Source organism: Somniosus microcephalus, chromosome 2 (assembly GCF_052327205.1).
Source record: "Somniosus microcephalus isolate GS21.2 chromosome 2, FLI_Smic_1.0, whole genome shotgun sequence".
In the NCBI taxonomy this organism is placed as follows: domain Eukaryota; kingdom Metazoa; phylum Chordata; class Chondrichthyes; order Squaliformes; family Somniosidae; genus Somniosus; species Somniosus microcephalus.
Genome location: NC_140988.1, coordinates 234,447,809 through 234,467,969, shown reverse-complemented (window position 1 = coordinate 234,467,969; position 20,161 = coordinate 234,447,809). Strand labels below are relative to the sequence as shown.

The window sequence follows — 20,161 nt, the reverse complement described above, 5'->3', positions numbered from 1 at the left end:
CCTTAACCCGCCAACCACCCCTCCCGCTACGATCCCGCCTCTGCTGGCGAAATCACGACCTAAGAACTGATAGATTGTATCATATGCAACCATATGCTGCTACTTTTTTGATGAATACTTGTGCTTACCACAGTGAGGAATACTGATATTGGGAAGTGGAGCATTTGCTGCTTTTGGGCAGCCACTGTTTGCATCTTCATTCAGTGTTAAATAGTGATTTTGGTCAGAAACATATTTCAGGCATAGTACAAAGCAGTGACCTGCCTCAGTTCAATTTTTAATTCTATTCATGTTATTCTATCAGTTAACAGTACTAAAAATTATTTGTGTGCGACAACTCTTAAAGACATTGGTTGACTAAGCTTGTTCTGATCTTCATTGCAGCTCAACAGGCTCCATTGGTGCTTCAGAATCTAACAGACCAAACAGTGAACATGAGCTCCTCCATAGAGATGAAGTGTGATGTGGTCGGGGCACCGAGCCCACACATTATATGGTATAAAAATGACAAGCAGCTTCTGGAAGTGTCAGGTAGGGTGCTTATAGTTGCTCAGTATTATACCTATATTGAATATATATCTAGAGTAACAGTACTATCTTTCAAATCTGTCTTGGAAGACAAAATCTCCAAACTAGCGATATACAACAATATAGCAGTCATTGGGAGTAATTTTGACTTTGGACGATAGTGTAAAACGGGTGATATCAGATTAGCTGCCCGTTATACATCTCTCACCATTTTCATTTTCATTTGATGAGAGCTGTATAATGGGCAGCTGATTCGATATCGGCCATTTCACATTATAGCCAAAGTCAAAAGTATCCCCATTGCATCTATTGTCATTTTTTTAATGACAGTGCCTTTAAGGAGATAGTTCTATAAATTCACACTCTTCTGAATCTAAAAAAAGCCAGCCAGGGTTCCTGTTTTTTATCACTGCCCGTTGAGTCCCAGTGAATTGGGTGAGGATGGAATTTGGATCTTCTGATGCCCCCTGCAGTCAAATAGCAAGCTCACTGTCTCACGCAGCATGAATGTCCACTCCAGTGAAGGTACTGGAGGATGGCCATTACTGTGCAGATGTACCCCAACATTATCTTCAGAAGTGGAGGGGAGGGGAGAAAATTAGAGTGGAGGAGAAAAGTAAAACAATTCAAAAAAATACAGATTGAAACTAACAGCAAATACTCAGTTCTTCACAGTATATGCAGAAAGGTAACAAATACATTTGTAAATGTTTTCAGATAATATACAATAAACAATAAGCAGTTGTAGAAAAAAAGAACATGTGTTTGGCAGTGTGATTACTGTTATTCTTTTATATTGCCTTATTATTCAGCATATCCTGTCATTTTTGTCCACACTGTGAATTGTAATATTGTGACTGGTGCAGGAAATGGTGCCTCACTCACCTAACGCTGTGTGCCTGTGTCCTGCCAGGCATTGTTCTAGGGGAGCTGAACAGGACCTTGACCATCCAGAGATTGAAGAAGGAAGACGAAGGGATGTACAAGTGCGAGGCTTGTAACATGCAGGGCTGTGCGGAGACTTACGCTGCGATTGCTGTAGAAGGTTAGGAAGCTGTTAAGAAGCAAAACAGATTTTCAGGCAGAATAACAACTGAGTGGTTTGGAACTGGAATGTGATATAGTGCTCAGTCAAGAGGCAGCAGTTCTAACTGTTTGATCATAATGTAAGGCTGTAATGACACAAGTTATCTCATATTTGCTATTAATGTTTGCAATAAAGCAGATGCTATAAAATCATCAATGCACATGGATTTACAATTTGTTTGATAGAACAGCACAATTGTTGCTTTCTTTATGCTATTAAAATGGTGAGTGGTATAAACAAATTGGCCCAGATTTTGCAGGAAGGAATAACGGTGAGGCTATCAGCGCTCACTATTATTAAGGAATAAATCGGACCGCAACTTCTGGCATCCGCACATGCTCAGTTAAACGTGGAAATCAGGAAGTTGCTGTCCAAGTTACCCTGCTCCTCCAGAAGCTTCGCTCTAACAGTATATCACCGAGAGACTCGGCATTCGCATACATGGAAGGGCGTGAAGTTGCGGTACTTAACCACTAGATACCCACAAAACACCCCAGAAAAAGTTAGCGCTTGCCCATTCAAATGTAAGTGAATTTTTAACGGTAGGATAAGTCTTAATTACTGCCAAACAACCTCATTGAAAATTTACTTTTAAAAGCGTGGCTTCTCATTCCTTCAGATTTTAATTATTGTTGGAGATTTAAATAAAATTAAAAATTAAAATAATTTTTAAAAACTTTTTCTGTGCCTTTTATCTCTCGCTCTTAATCCCATCTTTCTTTCCCTCTCTTTATTTCACTTTTTGTACATGATTTTACATTCTAACTTACACTTCCTGGTTCAGACTCTGTGGCCAGAATTTTAATTTGGAGGTGGGTGGTGGTGGGGGGGGGGGGTTGTTTGGAAAGTGCTCTGGAAACCCGGGGGAACGGATTTCCCACAGGCTTGGGGTTGGGATTTAGATTTGTAACTCTTTAACCACCCACCTGACCCCAACCCACCTGTTTCTGGGGGTTAAAATCCCCCCCCCCCCGCCCCCGTGCGTGGCTCAGTAAGGATTCTTCAATCTAATTGGTTAAGGAGACACGCTGTAGAGGGCGCTGCATCAGACTCCCGATAACCGTAAGCTGCTGTACAAAAGCCCATGAAAAGTCTGTGGGCAGATGCAGGAATCGAAAAAAGTAAAGGAATGGGGAATACAGGGTCAGTACAGTGCAGCACAGTAAGCGTAATGAACAGCGAGTGCTGACCGCATAATCCGGGCCATTGTTGGCATTATGCCTGCAGGTGCTGTGATAGTCACTTTACGTGGCCCACCCTAAGTACAGTGAGACTCAACAACCCCACTGTACTGACCCTGTACTCCCCATTCCTTTACTTTTTTCTATTCCTGCACCTGATTTAATTCAAGGATGCATTTCTGCCGGTCTCCACATGTGTCCGCCAATTTCCTCATTGATCAAGCAAATCTTGACCTGCATCAACTATAGTTATTTTTGCTGTGCAGAATTAAAGGGTATTTATACACTGATGTATTAAAGCTGTGTTTTAAAACATTTAAGCCTTAATGCCTGCATCTTAACCTTTATTATTCACATCACAAATCTTCCTAATATCCACATCCCAAACTATTAACATCCACATACCATGTAACATGCACCATTTTAATAGTAATTCAATAGAGAAAGCAACAATTGTGCTATGCTATCAAATAAATTATAAATCCATGTGCATGTTTACTCAATTACTGACAATTTAATAATTAAGTTAATTGGTGACAATATAATAATTAAATTAGGGTATTGACTGAATCCAATAAATCACATTACTAATTGAAGTTAATTAATTACTCACTGAATTTAGTAAGTTTTATAATTATTTTATTTATTGAATAAATATAAATAATCTATATACTTAGTGCAATTATAAATCAGAGATTAAAAAACAGAAATGATAGAAATCTACAATAAAAGCAGAAATTGCTGGAAATATACATCAAATCCTTCATCACCTGAGATAGAAAGTTTATATTTTAGGTAAAGACCCATTCTGATGAAGGATCTACACATGAAACGTGAACCTGTCTTTTCATTTTTCAGATGGTGGTAGACTTGCTGTGTGTTCCAGTATTTTTTGTTTTTATTATAAATCAATTGTAGTGTATGTACCTTTAAGAGAGAACTACTTTTACAGCTCCTGTATACTGTAGTACCGGCAGTGACCACACCTGTATATAAGCCTTGAGCATGTCTCTGTGCCCCCAGTCTTGAGACTACCCTACTCCAGTAAACACCTGTTGATTGTTAAGTTACAGCATCCGTGTAGTTATTGAAAAACATCATACTCTCAGAATCACGGATCTAACAGTGGCGACGAGTGTCGATTCGAATCTACCTGAAACTCTGCATTTCCCTTCGAGGATTCGCTCCGAGAGGGCGGTGGAAGAAAGTCGAGGCCAGAAGCACGGGCGTCGACCGCGAGCAACCGCCCAGTCGTCCGGCAGAGAGTGAATATCGCAGGGGAGGCTGTGGAGAGCTGGGCTTGGTTCCCCAGCCATGACGATCAGCAACAGACTGACAACAGGTACAGCGCAGACCCTTCCCGGACAGCGGCGGCTGGAGCCGACCGACGGCAGAGAAAAAGCCGAGCAGCGTCGACGGGTAAGAGAAAGGGTGAAGCGCACAGGGCGCAGCCGGGAGTTGAAAACCGAGCGGCGTCGAGGAAAAGCAAAACGGAGAGAGAGAGGGTAAAGCAGCAGCCGGGTTCAGGACTGAGCGGCGGAAACGGGAAAGGCGCACAGGAAAAAAACAAAAAATGCGCAGAGCACAGCCAGGGCTCAAGGGCCGAACAGTGTCCATGGGGAGAAGAAGGGAGAGCGCGGGAGATGCCATTGAGCCGCGGAGAAGAAGGAAGAGCGCGGGAGATGCCATTTTTAGAAGCCGCAGCGGAGAAGAAGGGCGAGCGCGGGAAGAAAGGAAAGCGCGGGAGACGCCATTTTGTGCCAGCGGAGAAGAAGGGAAAGCACGGGGGACGCCATTTTTGACAGTTAAATCACACCCAGGGATGCCGAAGAGTGGCAGTATCTCTACGTTCGACAATGAAGTCGAAGATTGGGCGACATATGTGGAACATATTGAGGTGTACTGCAGGGCGAATGAAGTGCCAGACGCTAGGAAAGCACTGGTTTTGTTAAATTCCATGGGTGCAAAAACTTATGGGTTACTGCAAAACCTAATAACCCCAGAGAAGCCTGTGAATAAGAATTTCGAAAGCATAGTAGAAATCCTACAGGACCACTTAAACCCCACACCGCTGCTGATAGCAGAACAATTTAAGTTCCATAAAAGGAACCAACACAAAGACGAAAGCAATGCTGAGTACTTAACGGAACTGCGCAAGCTATCGAAACACTGCCAGTTTGGAGTGGGACTAGCAGATACATTAAGGGACAAGTTTGTGTGTGGGCTTCAAAGTGAAGGAACCCAGAAACGACTTCTATCAGAAAAGGATCTTACGCTGGACAAGGCTTTCAGCATGGCAGTATCACACGAAGCAGCCGCAAGGGGCGCTGCAGAGATACAACGGAGACCGTAAGAATATGGCACCAATGAAATGTCCTATGGAACAGGGAAGTGTTATCGCTGCGGCAGAACAACACACGACCAGAAGGATTGTTGGTTCAAGGACCAAGTGTGCAGACAGTGTGGAAAAGCAGGACACATAGCAAGAAAACCAACAGCAGGAAATCTCCACAGGAGAAGTACAAAAAGGTACATAAGGTGATGGACAGTAGTTCAGACGAACAGAAAAGTGATACAGACTTCGGAAGCAGGGAGCTGGGTTGTCTGAAACTACATAAGGTAACCAAAATGGAGGATCACCAGAATATCTGGGTTACACTCAAGATAGACGGAGTCCAAGTGAAAACGGAATTGGACACAGGATCAGCCCTAACAGTCATAAACCAAAGGGAATACAAGCGGCTATTTTCACATATACCCTTGAAAGCTACAGAGATTGTCTTGAAGACGTACACAGGGCAAAAAGTCTACCCCACAGGAAAAATAAGGGTGAAAGTGATATACAAAGACGAGGAAATACCTAAAATGGACCTATATGTATTGCCAGGTGGAGGACCACCACTACTAGGACGTGAATGGATCCGGAAGATACAATTAGATTGGCATTCCATACAGGCACTGAAGGTTGAGGCCAAAAAGGATGACGACGTCACACCTGGACGACTGTCAAAAATGCTAACTGACGCAAAAGAAGTGTTCCAGGAGGGACTTGGAACACTAAAAGGCATAACAGCAACGATTAAAATAGAAGAAAATGCAAGCCCAAAATTTCTTAAGGCCAGACCAGTGCCTTATGCGATCCGACCAGCCATCGAAGCAGAGCTGGAAGGGTTGGAACGTGCAGGAGTACTGTCCAAAGTAGACTGGAGCGAGTGGGCTACACCCATCGTTCCTGTAATGAAGAGGTCGTTGAGTAATACGCCTGGGGAACCAAAGAAGGTCCGCATCTGTGGGGATTTTAAGGTGACAGTGAACCCAGTCCTTCACACAGTACAATATCCGCTTCCACGAATTGAGGGTATTTTCGCCTCGCTAGCTGGAGGTAAACGTTTCACCAAAATTGATCTAGCCCAGGCGTACTTGCAAATGGAGGTAGAAGAAGCCTCGAAACAATACCTCACGATCAACACTCATAAAGGTCTCTATCAATACAACCGGCTGGTGTTTGGGGTAGCATCGGCTCCGGCTATTTGGCAAAGGGCGATGGATCAAGTCCTGCAAGGGATTCCAGGGACCCAGTGTTATTTGGACGACATCCTGGTCATGGGTGAAAATGACAGTGATCACCTCACCAACTTGGAGAAGGTGCTCACCAGATTAAAGGAATATGGGCTACGAGCTAATCGCCACAAGTGCGAGTTTTTCCAGAGGCAGATCTCATATTTTGGCCACATTATCGATGAAGAGGGGTTACATAAGTCCCCTGAAAAGATTGAGGCAGTAGTCAAGGCTCCAGCACCGGAAAATGTGTCACAACTGAGGTCGTTCCTTGGGCTGGTGAACTACTACCATAAGTTCTTACCAAATTTGTCTACAGTATTACACCCACTGAACAACCTACTGCAAACGGGGGTACCATGGAAGTGGAATGACGAACGTAAACGAGCTTTCCAGAAGTGCAAAGAATTGATCACATCAAAAGAGGTGTTGGCCCATTTCAACCCAGCACTACCAATCCGTTTGGCATGTGATGCATCACCCTATGGTATTGGAGCGGTGCTGTCGCACAAATTCCCAGACGGGTTGGAGAGGCCAGTAGCCTTTGCGTCTCGGTCACTAACCTCAGCCGAGCGTAACTATGCCCAGATTGACAGGGAGGCCCTCAGCCTAGCATGGGGAGTAAAAAAATTCAACCACTATCTGCATGGGCAGAAGTTCACCTTGCTGACTGACCACCAGCCACTTGTCTCCATCTTTAATCCAAAGAAGGGCGTTCCGGTGATGACTGCACGACGGTTACAAGATGATCCCTTTTTCTAGGGGCGAACCAATATGAAATAGACTGCAAAGGCACGAAACAGCATGGAAACACTGATGGGCTATCACGCTTGCCACTGCCTACTGTGGAGGAAGCACCAGCAGTGGACCCTATCGAGATATTTTATTCGTCAATAATTGAACGATTGCCAGTAACTAACGCGGATATAGAGAAGGAGACCCGCAATGATCCGACGCTGTCTCGGGTATATGATTTGACGGTGAGGGGATGGCCAACACATGGTGACTCACTGTTGCCAGCATTCTCATCCAGAAGAGAACAGCTGTCAGTATGCCAGGGGACAGTGATGTGTGGATCCAGAGTGGTGATTCCACCCAAGTTAAGGGAGAGAGTGCTAAATGAGCTTCATGAAGGTCATCTGGGAGGGGTGAAAATGAAAAGCCTTGCTAGGGCTTATGTGTGGTGGCCGGGAATCGATCAACAAATCGAGGACCTAACCAAGAGCTGCTCAGGATGCCAGAAGATCCAAAATGCACCACCACATGCCCCTCTACACCCATGGGAGTGGCCCTCCTCTCCATGGCAACGGGTGCATATTGATTTTGCTGGTCCATTCATGGACTCAATGTTCTTAATAGCAGTGGATGCTCACTCGAAATGGCCTGAGGTGATAAAAATGTCCTCAACCACTACAGAGAAAACGATTGCAGTCCTAAGGACCATATTTGCCAGGAGTGGCTTGCCAGAGCAGATTTGCTCTGATAATGGACCACAGTTTGTGTCCGAAGAGTTTCGGAAATTTATGAGAAGGAATAGGGTAAGGCATTACACATCCGCCCCGTATCATCCAGCCACAAATGGATTGGCTGAGAGGTTCGTGCAAACCTTTAAAAAGGCGATAAAGGCCATGTGCGACGATGAAATTCCACTACAGCATAAGGTGGACAATTTCTTATTAGCCTACAGAAATGCGACACACGCAGTTACCAACCAGACCCCGGCCATGATGTTCTTTATCCGAAGGTTGAGATCTCATCTGGATTTGCTCAGACCAAATGTGCGAAGAAATGTGGAGGATAAACAATTCCAGCACATCAATGAGAAGCCGACAAGGAGCTTCAATGTAGGACAACCAGTCTTGGCCCGTGACTACCGAACAGAGAAATGGCAACCTGGAACGATATGCACAAGGCAGGGGCCATTAATGTACACAGTGGATGTCGGGGAGAACATTGTGAGACGCCACGTCGATCAGATCTTAGCGTCACAGGAACGAGTCAACCCCATGTCTCGCGTACCTGGGGATGAACCCGACATACCGGTAGCATCTACCTCAGAACCAGTAGCAGTGGAAACCGATGAACTAACCGACGAAAAGTGGCCAGAATCGCTTCCACACCAAGGACAAGAACCTTAGGAAAGGCGCTATCCCGAAAGGATCAGGAAGCTGCCCCAAAGACTGAATCTTTAAATGGACTATTGTTGTTTAATGTGCATGCTAAAGTGTTAATTGTTATTTGAATATTATGGGTACTAATCTAAAAGGGGAGGAATTGTAGTGTATGTACCTTTAAGAGAGAACTACTTTTACAGCTCCTGTATACTGTAGTACCGGCAGTGACCACACCTGTATATAAGCCTTGAGCATGCCTCTGTACCCCAGTCTTGAGACTACCCTACTCCAGATATACCTGTTGATTGTTAAGTTACAGCATCCATGTGGTTATTGAAAAACATCATACTCTCAGAATCACGGATCTAACAAAGACAGAGTAGAGGGATAATGGGTGTGTACTTGAATTGGATGGAAGTGACTAGTGGTGTCCTAATAGGATCTGTGCTGGGGCCTCAACTATTCACTGTGGCCTAGAAATTCGAGTAGGCTGGAAACCTGCCTGTAACAGCGCAGGCCAAGGCTAATGGCTGCCTGCAAAAAGAGCGCAGGCCCCACCAATATTTTGGTGCTGCCTGCTAATTTACACGAGCGATGCGGAGAATCTCTTATGCACCGCGCTCTTTCCAGCACTAACCTCAGCAGGAGGCCGAAGATCGCATCTGAAGGATGGGTGCAGCATTCTCTGGCAGTGTGCTGTGTCCGATCATTTGGTGTTGGCTTCTGGGTTTTGCTATCGAGTCCGCTGATGGCCATTGTAGGGTTGGAGCATTGTGCATTGGGGCACATCACGAGGCATTTGTTTGTCCACGGCTCCCCTCTTACTTCCACAGACATTTGTCTGGGTCTTGTGTGGGGTCCACAAATGGGTGCTAGACCGTCTGATACTCCCACCTTCGCTGGCTGCCATGGCACCACAGATCTTTTACACAAATGGTGGCTGTGTTGAGGAAAGGCGCTATCCCGAAAGGATCAGGAAGCTGCCCCAAAGACTGAATCTTTAAATGGACTATTGTTGTTTAATGTGCATGCTAAAGTGTTATTTGTTATTTGAATATTATGGGCACTGCTAATCTAAAAGGGGAGGAATTGTAGTGTATGTACCTTTAAGAGAGAACTACTTTTACAGCTCCTGTATACTGTAGTACCGGCAGTGACCACACCTGTATATAAGCCTTGAGCATGCCTCTGTACCCCCAGTCTTGAGAATACCCTACTCCAGTAAACACCTGTTGGTTGTTAAGTTACAGCATCCGTGTAGTTATTGAAAAACATCATACTCTCAGAATCACGGATCTAACATCAATGAGTTGCTCACTGTAGTTAATAATGAAATTAGTTTATAAACTTACAACTTGAACTGTTTTATCATCTGTCATTGATAATCTACATTGGCTACAGGTCCGCCAATGTTTCCAATGTAAAATTCTTATCCTCATGTTTAGATCACTTGGCCTTGCCCCTCTCTATTGCTGTGACCTTCTCCATCACTACAACTCCCCACCTGAACTCTGTGTTCCTTGAACTCTGACCTCTTGTGTCTCCCCCTCCCCCCTTTGCTCCACCATTGACAGCCATGCCTTTAGCCATCTGGGCTCACGCCCTGGTTTCGCTCCCTATACCCATCAGCCGCTGCACCTCCTCCTTTTAAGACCCTACTTAAAACCAACCTCTTTGACTAAGCTTCTGGTCACCCTTCCTAATATCTCTTTCTTTGGCTCAGCATCCAATTTTCATCTGATTACACTTCTGTGAAGCAACTTGGGACATTTTTCTACATTAAAGGCGCTATATAAGTGCAACTTGTGGTTGCAATGAATAAGTGACACTATGGCAGAACAATGTAATATTTTAAAAAGAACTCATTCCAGGCCCCAAGAATTGCAGCAAATAACTCGAATATAAATCCAAGGAGCTTCCGCACACCTACCCCCCCACCACAATGCGTGCACAAACCTACAGCAGAATGCATGAACACAGTCCCGCAGTCTACCTATGAGCAACACAGAGGCGATCTGCTTGTGCTTTATAAAGATTTGGACTGCATTACTTTGCATATATGTTATGTATTAATGTCAGTTTTGGCCCAGTTGGTAGTACTCTTGCATCTGAATCAGAAGGTTGTGGGTTCAAGTACCACTTCAGAGACTTGAGCACAAAAATCTAGGCTGACACTCCAGTGCAGTACTGAGGCAGTGCTGCACTGTTGGAAGTGCTGTCTTTTGGATGAGATGTTAAACCTCAGGTAGACATAAAAGATCCCATGGCACTATTTAGAAGAGCAGGGGAGATATCCCTGGTGTCCTGGCCAATATTTATCACTAAAACAGATTATCTGCTCATTATCACATTGCTGTTTGTGAGAGCTTGCTGTGTGCAAATTGGCTACCGCGTTTCATAGAGTCATAGAGTTATACAGCATAGAAAGCAGCCCTTCGGCCCATCATGTTCGCGCCAGCCATCAAGCCCTGTCTATTCTAATCCCATTTTCCAGCACTTGGCCTGTAGCCTTGTATGTTATGGCGTTTCAAGTGCTCATCTAAATGCTTCTTCAATGTTGTGAGGGTTCCTGCCTCTACCACACTTTCAGGCAGTGAGTTCCAGATTCCAACCACCCTCTGGGTGAAAAAGTTTTTCCTCAAATCCCCTCTAAACCTCCTGCCCCTTACCTTGAAACTATGCCCCCTGGTTATTGACCCTTCTACTAAGGGGAAAAGTTCCTTTCTATCTACCCTATCTATGCCTCCCATAATTTTGTACACCTCAATCAGGTCCCCCCTCAGCCTTCTCTGCTCTAAGGAAAATAACCCCAGCCTGTCCAGTCTCTCTTCATAGCTGAAGCGCCCCAGCCCAGGTAATATCCTGGTGAATCTCCTCTGCACCCTCTCCAATGCAATCACATCCTTCCTATAGTGTGGCGACCAGAACTGCACACAGTATTCCAGCTGTGGCCTAACTAGCATTTTGTAGAGCTCCATCATAACCTCCCTGCTCTTATATTCTATGCCTCAGCTAATGAAGGCAAGTATCCCATATGCCTTTTTAACCACCTTATCACAGAATCACAGAATCTACAGTGCAGATAGAGGCCATTTCGGCCCATCGAGCCTGCACCGACACATATCCCACCCTATCCCTGTAACCCCGTAACCCCACGTATTTAATCCCCTAACACTAAGGGTCAATTTATCATAGCCAAATCAACCTAACCTGCACATCTTTGGACTGTGGGAGGAAACCGGAGCACCCGGAGGAAACCCACGCAGACACAGGGAGAATGTGCAAACTCCACACAGACAGTCGCCCGAGGCCTTATCTATCTGTCCTGCTGCCTTCAGGGATCTATGTACATGCACACCAAGGTCCCTCTGATCCTCTGTCCTTCCTAGGGTCCTACCATTCATTGTGGATTCCCTTGCCTTGTTAGTACTCCCAAAATGCATCACCTCACACTTTTCAGGGTTAAATTCCCTTTGCCACTGTTCTGCCCATCTGACCAACCTGTCTATATCGTCCTGTAGCCTGAGGCTTCCCTCCTCGCTATTTACCACTCCACCAATTTTCATGTCATCTGCGAACTTACTGATCATACCTCCTACATTCATATCTAAATCATTAATGTACGCTACAAAAGCAAGGGACCCAGCACCGATCCCTGCGGTACACCACTGGACACAGGCTTCCAGTCACAAAAACAACTTTCGACCATCACCCTCTGTCTCCTGTCACTAAGCCAATTTTGGATCTAATGTGCCAAATTGCCCTGGATCCCATGGACTCTTACCTTCTTAACCAGTCTCCGATGCGGGACTTTGTCAAAAGCTTTACTGAAGTCCATGTAGACTACATCAACTGCACTACCCTCATCCACACACCTAGTCACACCCTCAAAAAATTCAATCAAATTGGTTAGACATGATCTCCCTCTGACAAAGCCATGCTGACTATCCTTGATTAATCCTTGCCTCTCCAAGTGGAGACTAATTTTGTCCCTCAGAATTTTTTCCAATAATTTCCCTACCACTGATGTTAGGCTCACTGGCCTGTAATTGCTGGTTTATCCCTACTACCCTTCTTGAATAATGGTACTGCGTTAGCTGTTCTCCAGTCCTCTGGCACCTCCCCTGTGGCCAGAGAGGTTCTGAAAATTTGTGTCAGTGCCCCTGCAATCTCCTTGCCTCACACAGTAGCCTGGGATACATCTCGTCTGGGCCTGGGGATTTATCCACTTTTAAGTCCGCTAAAACTGTTAGTACCGCCTCCCTCTCAATACTACATTATAACAGTGACTACATTTCAAATATTACTTAATTGTCTGTAAAGCGCTTTGGGACGTGCGGGGGTCGTGAAAGATGCTATATAAATGCAAGTCTTTCTTTCTATTACTTGTCCTCTGTAATATAACTAGCATGGTCTGCATTTTCTTAAAGTATTAAATCATATGGATACTGAATTGTACTGTGACACTTTATTTTTTACTTAATATATATTACAAGCTCATCTTGTTCCTTCTATTTCCAGCTGTTTCAGTACCTATTAAGGGCTCTATCTGTGTATTTATCTATTCCTCTATAAATTCCCACTTATCTATGATCACATGCACCTCCACGAAACTGAAAGGATTTTTTTCTTCTGTACCAGGAGTTGAAGACAAGGCAAACCTCGAGCTGATTATCCTGGTTGGCACCGGAGTGATCGCCATGTTCTTTTGGTTGCTTCTAATAATCATCATTAGAACAATAAAGCGGGTAATAAAACAATCCCACCATTGTCCCACGGGAACTTACACTGCCTGACAAATGAAAACTGACTGTAGCCCTTTCATGTTGATCTTTCCTTTGTGTTTAAAACAACACACGCATTTTTTTCTTTCTTTCCGTAATGCTGCTGCATGATTTAACAAAGGATTGACTAATGTGTGTTAATTAGAATTGCCATTCATGGGGGAAAAAAAGGCTTGTTGCTCAAAGCTGCATGCTCAGGACCGTCGTCGTGTATTACAATGAAATCTGAAATAATTGCGAGCTCGGCATGCATGTTCAGTTTAGCCGATGTGATGTGTACTTTTGTTTGTTTGGCAACATTTAATTCTGGATCATTGACTGCTCTGTGTCTTTTCTCAACAATCGCTAAAGTGAGCACGACCACTCTGTGAACACAGAGCAGGCAGTTAAAGTAACGTGACTTGTCACTCTTTTCCAGCCCAGTGATGCAGAACTGAAGGCAGGCTACTTGTCAATCATCATGGACCCTGATGAAGTACCTATGGATGAACAGTGTGAGCGGCTGTCGTATGATGCCAGTAAATGGGAATTTCCCAGGGATAGACTTAAATTAGGTGAGATACCCCACCCCCCATGTTGCTGTCATTTATATTCGCCCCCTTTAGAATAAAACCTGCATACAAAATCTCTGAATCGATCGCGAATTCGTACAATGCTTATTGTTGACATAATACTAGGATATACTTTGTTCTGTATTAGTAACTCAAAAGTCTTTTGTCTGCAAGTTTTGTTGAGGATTTTAAAATCTGTAACTGAGAGAGCTATAAAGCACATGATTGGGATAAAGCCAGGTATCATTGTACCATACAGGTTTTCCTATTGATCAAATTTCAGAGGCAGTAATAACACTAGTCAATAAGAATTTACTAAAATCTGTTCTTTAGTAGATAGCTCGCTGCTGCAGTTGTATTGCATTTTTGTATTTCTCCATTGATCATAATATTGACCTGTTCTTCAGTATACAGCAGGTCCGTTAATAAAACCACACCAGTTGAGTTGTCCTCAGCAAAACGTCTTTCCTTTAAGGTTGTGCACCATTGTCTGAAAACACCCAATTTGTATTCCCTATAGTGTGGTATTTGCCAAGAACATTCAGCGAAACGGATTTATTATTTCATATAATTTTCATAATTGAAAGATCCTTTTGTATTTCTTTAATCAGGCAAACCATTGGGTTGTGGAGCTTTTGGCAAAGTGGTTGAAGCAGCTGCATTTAATATGGAAAAAATCTCTACTTGCAAAACTGTTGCTGTCAAAATGTTGAAAGGTAAATGAAAGTTGGAAAGATTTCTTTCTGAAAAGTGTAATTATAAGGTTGTTGAACCTCTGGTGGCTGTTGTTCCAAACCAGCGTGTTTCCAAATCTCAATCAATTTACAACATTTTATAGTCGATAGAAGAAAATCAATTATTTTGGATTAAGGTAAAAATCCTCTACCTAGCAGGGTCTTTGCATACCTGCAGCGCAATGGAGAATTTGGGAGCAGAGCCCACCAGGCTCCACAGGGTTTTCTACCCACTGAAATCCCATGGTGCCAACTGGCCCCTGTGCCCGAATTCTTGATGTACATTCTGAGTGCATGAAGCTCCGCATTGAGAGTGTGAATTCATAAAATCTAGCCTATAATATCAGGAGGGTGGTTGAAATTTGGATGGCAACATTATTGATGGGGAGAACATAAGTTGACAATAACTTTGAAGGTATATGTTCCACATCTTACTCCTTTCAACATTATCCACCCCACCCCACCCCCACCACCACCAGCAGTCCCCTTACAAAGGTCCCTTTAAGGGACAGGTCTTTACCCCTGATCTTGCCCCCCCGTCCTCCCACTCCGCTTAAGACAATGTCCTTGTAAGGGGTGGTCAGAGACGTTCCCCTCAGAAGACCATCTTTGAATGTTCACTGCAAGAGGACCCGGTGCAGCAGCCATGGACTTTTGGAGCCTATCTATTTTAAAGTTAATTGTTTGGGTTGTTTAAATAACACTTCCCATAAACAACGTAGATGATTTATTTTGGTATGCATATAAATATCCAATGGGATATAAATGTAAGTCAGTCACAGCAAAGAATCAAATGATAGGACCCTGAGAAACGTGTCATATATGTGATTACTAGTTCTTTACTTACCATGGATTTTCAATGGTGATGATCTCCTGCACTATCGGCTGTCAATATAAAATATGATGTTATTTTCATTTTACTATTTACCAGTCAAATTCTGGCATATAACTAATACCTATTAGTGTATAAGCACATTTTAACATCTATCTAGATACTGACCATACAAACAAAATACTGCAGATGCTGGAAATCTGTAATAAAAACAAAAAATGCTGGAAATACTCAGCAGGTCAGGCAGCATCTGTGGAGAAAGAAACAGTTAACATTTCAAATCGATGACCTTTCATCAGAACAGGAAAAAGTTAGAGATGTAACAGATTTAAGCTGGTACAGAGGCAGGGAAAGGAGGAGGGGAGGAAAGAACAAAAGGGAAGGTCTATGATAGGGTGGAAGGCAGGAGAGATTAAATGACATGGAATGATGGTGCAAGGCAAAAGGGGATGGCAATGGGACAAGTCAAGAAACAAAAGATGGATCTAAAGGAGGTGTAAATGGCAATAGCAGAATTATTACCAACAGCTGTTGTCTGTAAAAATGGGAGCAGTGGTTATGATCTGAGATTGTTGAACTCAACGTTGATGGCTGTAAAGAAAGATGAGGTGCTGTTCCTTCAGCTTCCTTAGAACAGTGTAGGACGCCGAGGACAGAGAGGTCAGAGTGGGAGTGGGGCGGTGAATTAAAATGCCAAGCGACCGGAAGCTCAGGGTCACGCTTACGGACTGAACGGAAGTGTTCTGCAAAGCAATCACCCAATCTGCGCTTGGTCTCAACAGATACTCACCATCATCACTTCAAAGATGAAACTGCAGCATATGAAATGAATTCTCTTAATAGAATATAACATTTGTTAAGTAATTTTAATTCATAATCTCAAAACAAGTAGCATAATGTAGTCAGCGATAAATACTCCCGTATAAAGTGAACTCTTTAAAGCTTTGCAAGCATTGAAATTTCTTGGTGTGCTGCTTAAATTTCTGCGGCCATTCTATACACATATCTGTAAATATATATCATTACATGCAAATGTCATTACAGACCTGTATTTGTGCATAGGTGCTCATCCTCTGTACTTGCCTTGTTTTCAATAGAAAGGAATATATTCATTTATCTGACTGCTATTTTTAGATGGAGCAACTTCCAGTGAACACAGAGCATTGATGTCCGAACTGAAGATTCTTATTCACATCGGCCATCACCTCAATGTGGTGAACCTGCTGGGAGCCTGCACAAAAGTGGGAGGTGAGTCCATGCAATCTCTTCACCATCTGGCCACTTTCAGGACAACAGCTTGCTTACGGCCCTTTTCTATGAAACAATAAATCATGGTGGCAGTTACTTTTATTATTATCCATCTTCCATATGATTTTGGTGATATAGGGGTTATCCAGTTTATCTGACTATATTTGCAAGGTAGTGGAGGAATAATTGTTCATCTTTGCACTTCTGGCAATGTTGGAAAATGACTCCTAAAATAACTCAAAAATGAGTTCACCTAATTTGAGCATTACCATATGGAAGTTGGATTATGCTTGATTAAAAAAAACAGGAAGGCAATGGCCGGGCTGGAATTTTAACAAAGCAGCTATGTGAAGGTCATGTGGACACCTTACTTTTCCTCTGTTCCCTTGCGTATTCTTCATTTATACCAACTCCATGTGCTCTGAGTCTACCTGGGAGAATAGTTAAATACATGGTGGACTTTCTCAGTGCTCCCAACACCTATGACAATGGATGCATGGAGATAGATTTTACCAATTTATGGTCCTATGATTTTAACTGTGATGACAGTATTAATTATAGTTCTTCTCATGTCTGAGCTCAGCAAATTACATCTTCTGAATCACTAAACACTTCTGCCATGACTCAGAGATTTATGAACAAGTTGAGAGCTTAAAGTATAATGAAAATCATTCTATAATGATTCTATAAGGAAACAGAGAGTAGTGATGAGCGGTTGTTTATCGGACTGGAGGAAGGTATACAGTGGTGTTCCCCAGAGGTCGATACTAGGACCACTGCTTTTCTTGATGTATATTAATGACTTAGACTTGGGTTTACAGGGCACAATTTCAAAATTTGCAGATGACACAAAACTTGGAAGTAGAGTGAACAGTGAGGAGGATAGTGATAGACTTCAAGAAGACATAGATAGGCTGGTGAAATGGGCAGCCATGTGGCAGATGAAATTTAGTGCAGAAAAGTGCGAAGTGATACATTTTGGTAGGAAAAATGAGGAGAGGCAATATAAACTAAAGGGTACAATTCTAAAGTGGGTCATGAACAGAGAGACCTGGGGGTATATGTGCACAAATTATTGAAGGTGGCAGGGCAGGCTGAGAAAGCGATTAAAAAAGCGTACGTGATCCTGGGCTTCATAAATAGAGGCATAGGGGGTGATTTTAGCTCAGGTGCGGGCTGTTGTCGTGTTATCCGAATTTCGTGTTTCTCACATGAATCTAAGTGGATATGGGAGATTGATGCAATTTTAACTCAATTGGTCAATTGATTTCCAACGTGTGGGAAGCCTTTGCAAGGGGGTTTTTCATGACTGAAAGTTCCCTCCGATGACGTCATCATTGCTGCTGCATTTAAGGTCCACAGCAAGCCTTGCTTCTTCTGCAGGTCTCCAAGCTTCCTCCATTTGGTGTCAGAGGGACCTGCAGGAGAGATGACAAGCGGGAGGGCAACAGCAGCTCCTCACTTTGACGAGGTGGCACTTCAGGTATTGGTGGATGGGGCTAGGGCCAACAGGGAGGTCCTGTTCCCTTCATCAGGGAGGAAGAGGCCTCCCACTCAGACCAAGGCTGTGTGGATGCAGGTGGCTGAGGAGGTCAACTCCTTGGGGGTCACCCGCAGAACCTAGACACAGTGCAAGAAAAGATTTCATGACCTTCAGCGCACTGGAAAAGTGAGTATGAATTTCCCATCACCCTCAATCTGACCCCCATTGCCTTTCCTCACCAGCACTCAGCTTTAGCAATCTCTTCCTCCACATCCCACTTGACACTGACATCCATGCACCCTTACCCATTCCCTCTCTCTCTATGCTCACATTCACTAACTATTCCACCATACAGCCCTCACACTCCCTCTCACTCTGATGTTTTGAACACAACTGACAACACACAGGGAGGGCCCTTGGTCTTGCAACCTCACTCCATCTTTGTCTCCTTCTAAGTATCTATGCTATGCAATCTCTACACTCACTCCTTCATTCTCACTCAACCAACACCTGTCTCCCTCATTGCAGGAAAAGAGAGCTCACAACAAAAGAGAGCGAGCCAGGACAGGAGGAGGGCCACCCTCAATAGCCCACCTGACCCCCTGGGAGGAGGCCATCCTGGAAATCATTGGCATTGAGGATGATTCGCACATGGGGGACAGACAGACAGGTGCAACACAGCAAGCTGGTGACAGAAAAGTTTCCCAGCTCCCTCTTTGACATTGCATTAGTCACTGATAATGATTGTCAAGCTGTAACAGATGGACTTACGAGCATCTGCAAAAAGCTATGTGCATATAGCCTTGGCATCACACCTGTAACTCTTTCCTTTACTCCCCCACAGGACCATCACAAGCATCCATCCCCCCTAGCCAGGAAGAAGAGGCTGAGCAGCCAGGCTCCTCAGAGGAAGCTGCAACTTCTGAGGGTGCAGCGTCAGCAGAATTCTACGCACCCAGCACCAGCGCAGACACTCACACCTCGGTGGGACCTTCGAGACATAGAGTAGTGTTGTCACCTGGTGTATCACAGCTCACAAGTGAGCATCAGCAGATTGTGGAGACAGGGACAGCAGCGGAGAGTCCTAGTTGGAGGGCGCAGGACTCTGCCAGCTCAGCTCAGCAGCATGTCGACCTTTTGCCTCTGGGCCCATCCATGAGATCAGAGGTGATGGAACTCCAGGCACAGATGCAGGAGTCTCTGGCAGGTTTTGTCTTTAGGGTCACTGCGAGTGTGGAGCGAATGGAGGAGTTCATAGCGAACATGAGCAGAGCCTTTGTGGCGTCATTGGCGCATGAACGCATCAACATGGAAAGGATGGCTAGCTCCATGTTAAGGCTGGCTACCATGCAGGAGAGGATGGCTACGGTAGAGGAAAGGAGGGCTACGGCCATGGAGGAGCTTAGTTGCCAGGGTATGGAAAATATGGTAATTGTTCAGAATAGAATGACATCTCTTGAGGAGCGATGTTCATCTATTGAACAGAGAAACCAGACCTTCATGGAAGTCCTTCTGAGTAGGACTGCCATTGCAGATACGGGTCCCCATGGCCCACCTGATATGCAGCAAGGTGCTCTCCAGCCACTTGCAAGCGCTGAGGGGGACATGACCCATGAGAGGGAGATTGGTGGCAGACCTCAAGGAAGTGGGAGCTCCTCTCCAAGCACCCACACTTCCATGCCACTGCAGAGCCCTCGGTCAGAGCCCCACCGGAGTCCACATCCAAGTGAGATAGACGTCTCAACCCCTGCACAGCCGCAGGAGCAGCAGACTGTTGACAAGCCCTCACAGGCTCGCAACCCCAGAGGACGTCCGCCAAAGGTGTCGAGACAGGAGCAGCAGGAAAGTGAGCAAGGGGCCTCCACATCTGCTGAAGCCACAGGGAAAGCACTACATAGGAGCACACGTAAGAGGAAAATTCTGCACAAGTAGTCACAAGGGTAGTCACTTGGGTGAAATGTTGTGTTTATTGTAAAAATGCCATCAGTTGGTTCTTATACATAAAAATTCTGATGGCAACTGTATCATTTCGCGAATGGGACTTTCACATTGAGGGCTTAG

At 44.4% G+C, this 20,161-nt stretch overlaps 1 protein-coding gene across 3 annotated transcripts in view; it reads left to right on the top strand.

The window, feature by feature from the left end:
- kdr (kinase insert domain receptor (a type III receptor tyrosine kinase)) overlaps positions 1-20,161 on the top strand; it is an 89,441-nt gene that overhangs the window by 33,989 nt on the left and 35,291 nt on the right. For all 3 annotated transcript variants that reach the window (XM_085970027.1, XM_085970019.1, XM_085970033.1), the window contains exons 14-19: positions 385-531; positions 1,442-1,573; positions 13,110-13,216; positions 13,671-13,806; positions 14,415-14,519; positions 16,504-16,617. In XM_085970027.1, the coding sequence (XP_085826153.1) occupies positions 385-531; positions 1,442-1,573; positions 13,110-13,216; positions 13,671-13,806; positions 14,415-14,519; positions 16,504-16,617 (741 nt within the window). The remainder of the gene's footprint in view (positions 1-384; positions 532-1,441; positions 1,574-13,109; positions 13,217-13,670; positions 13,807-14,414; positions 14,520-16,503; positions 16,618-20,161) is intronic.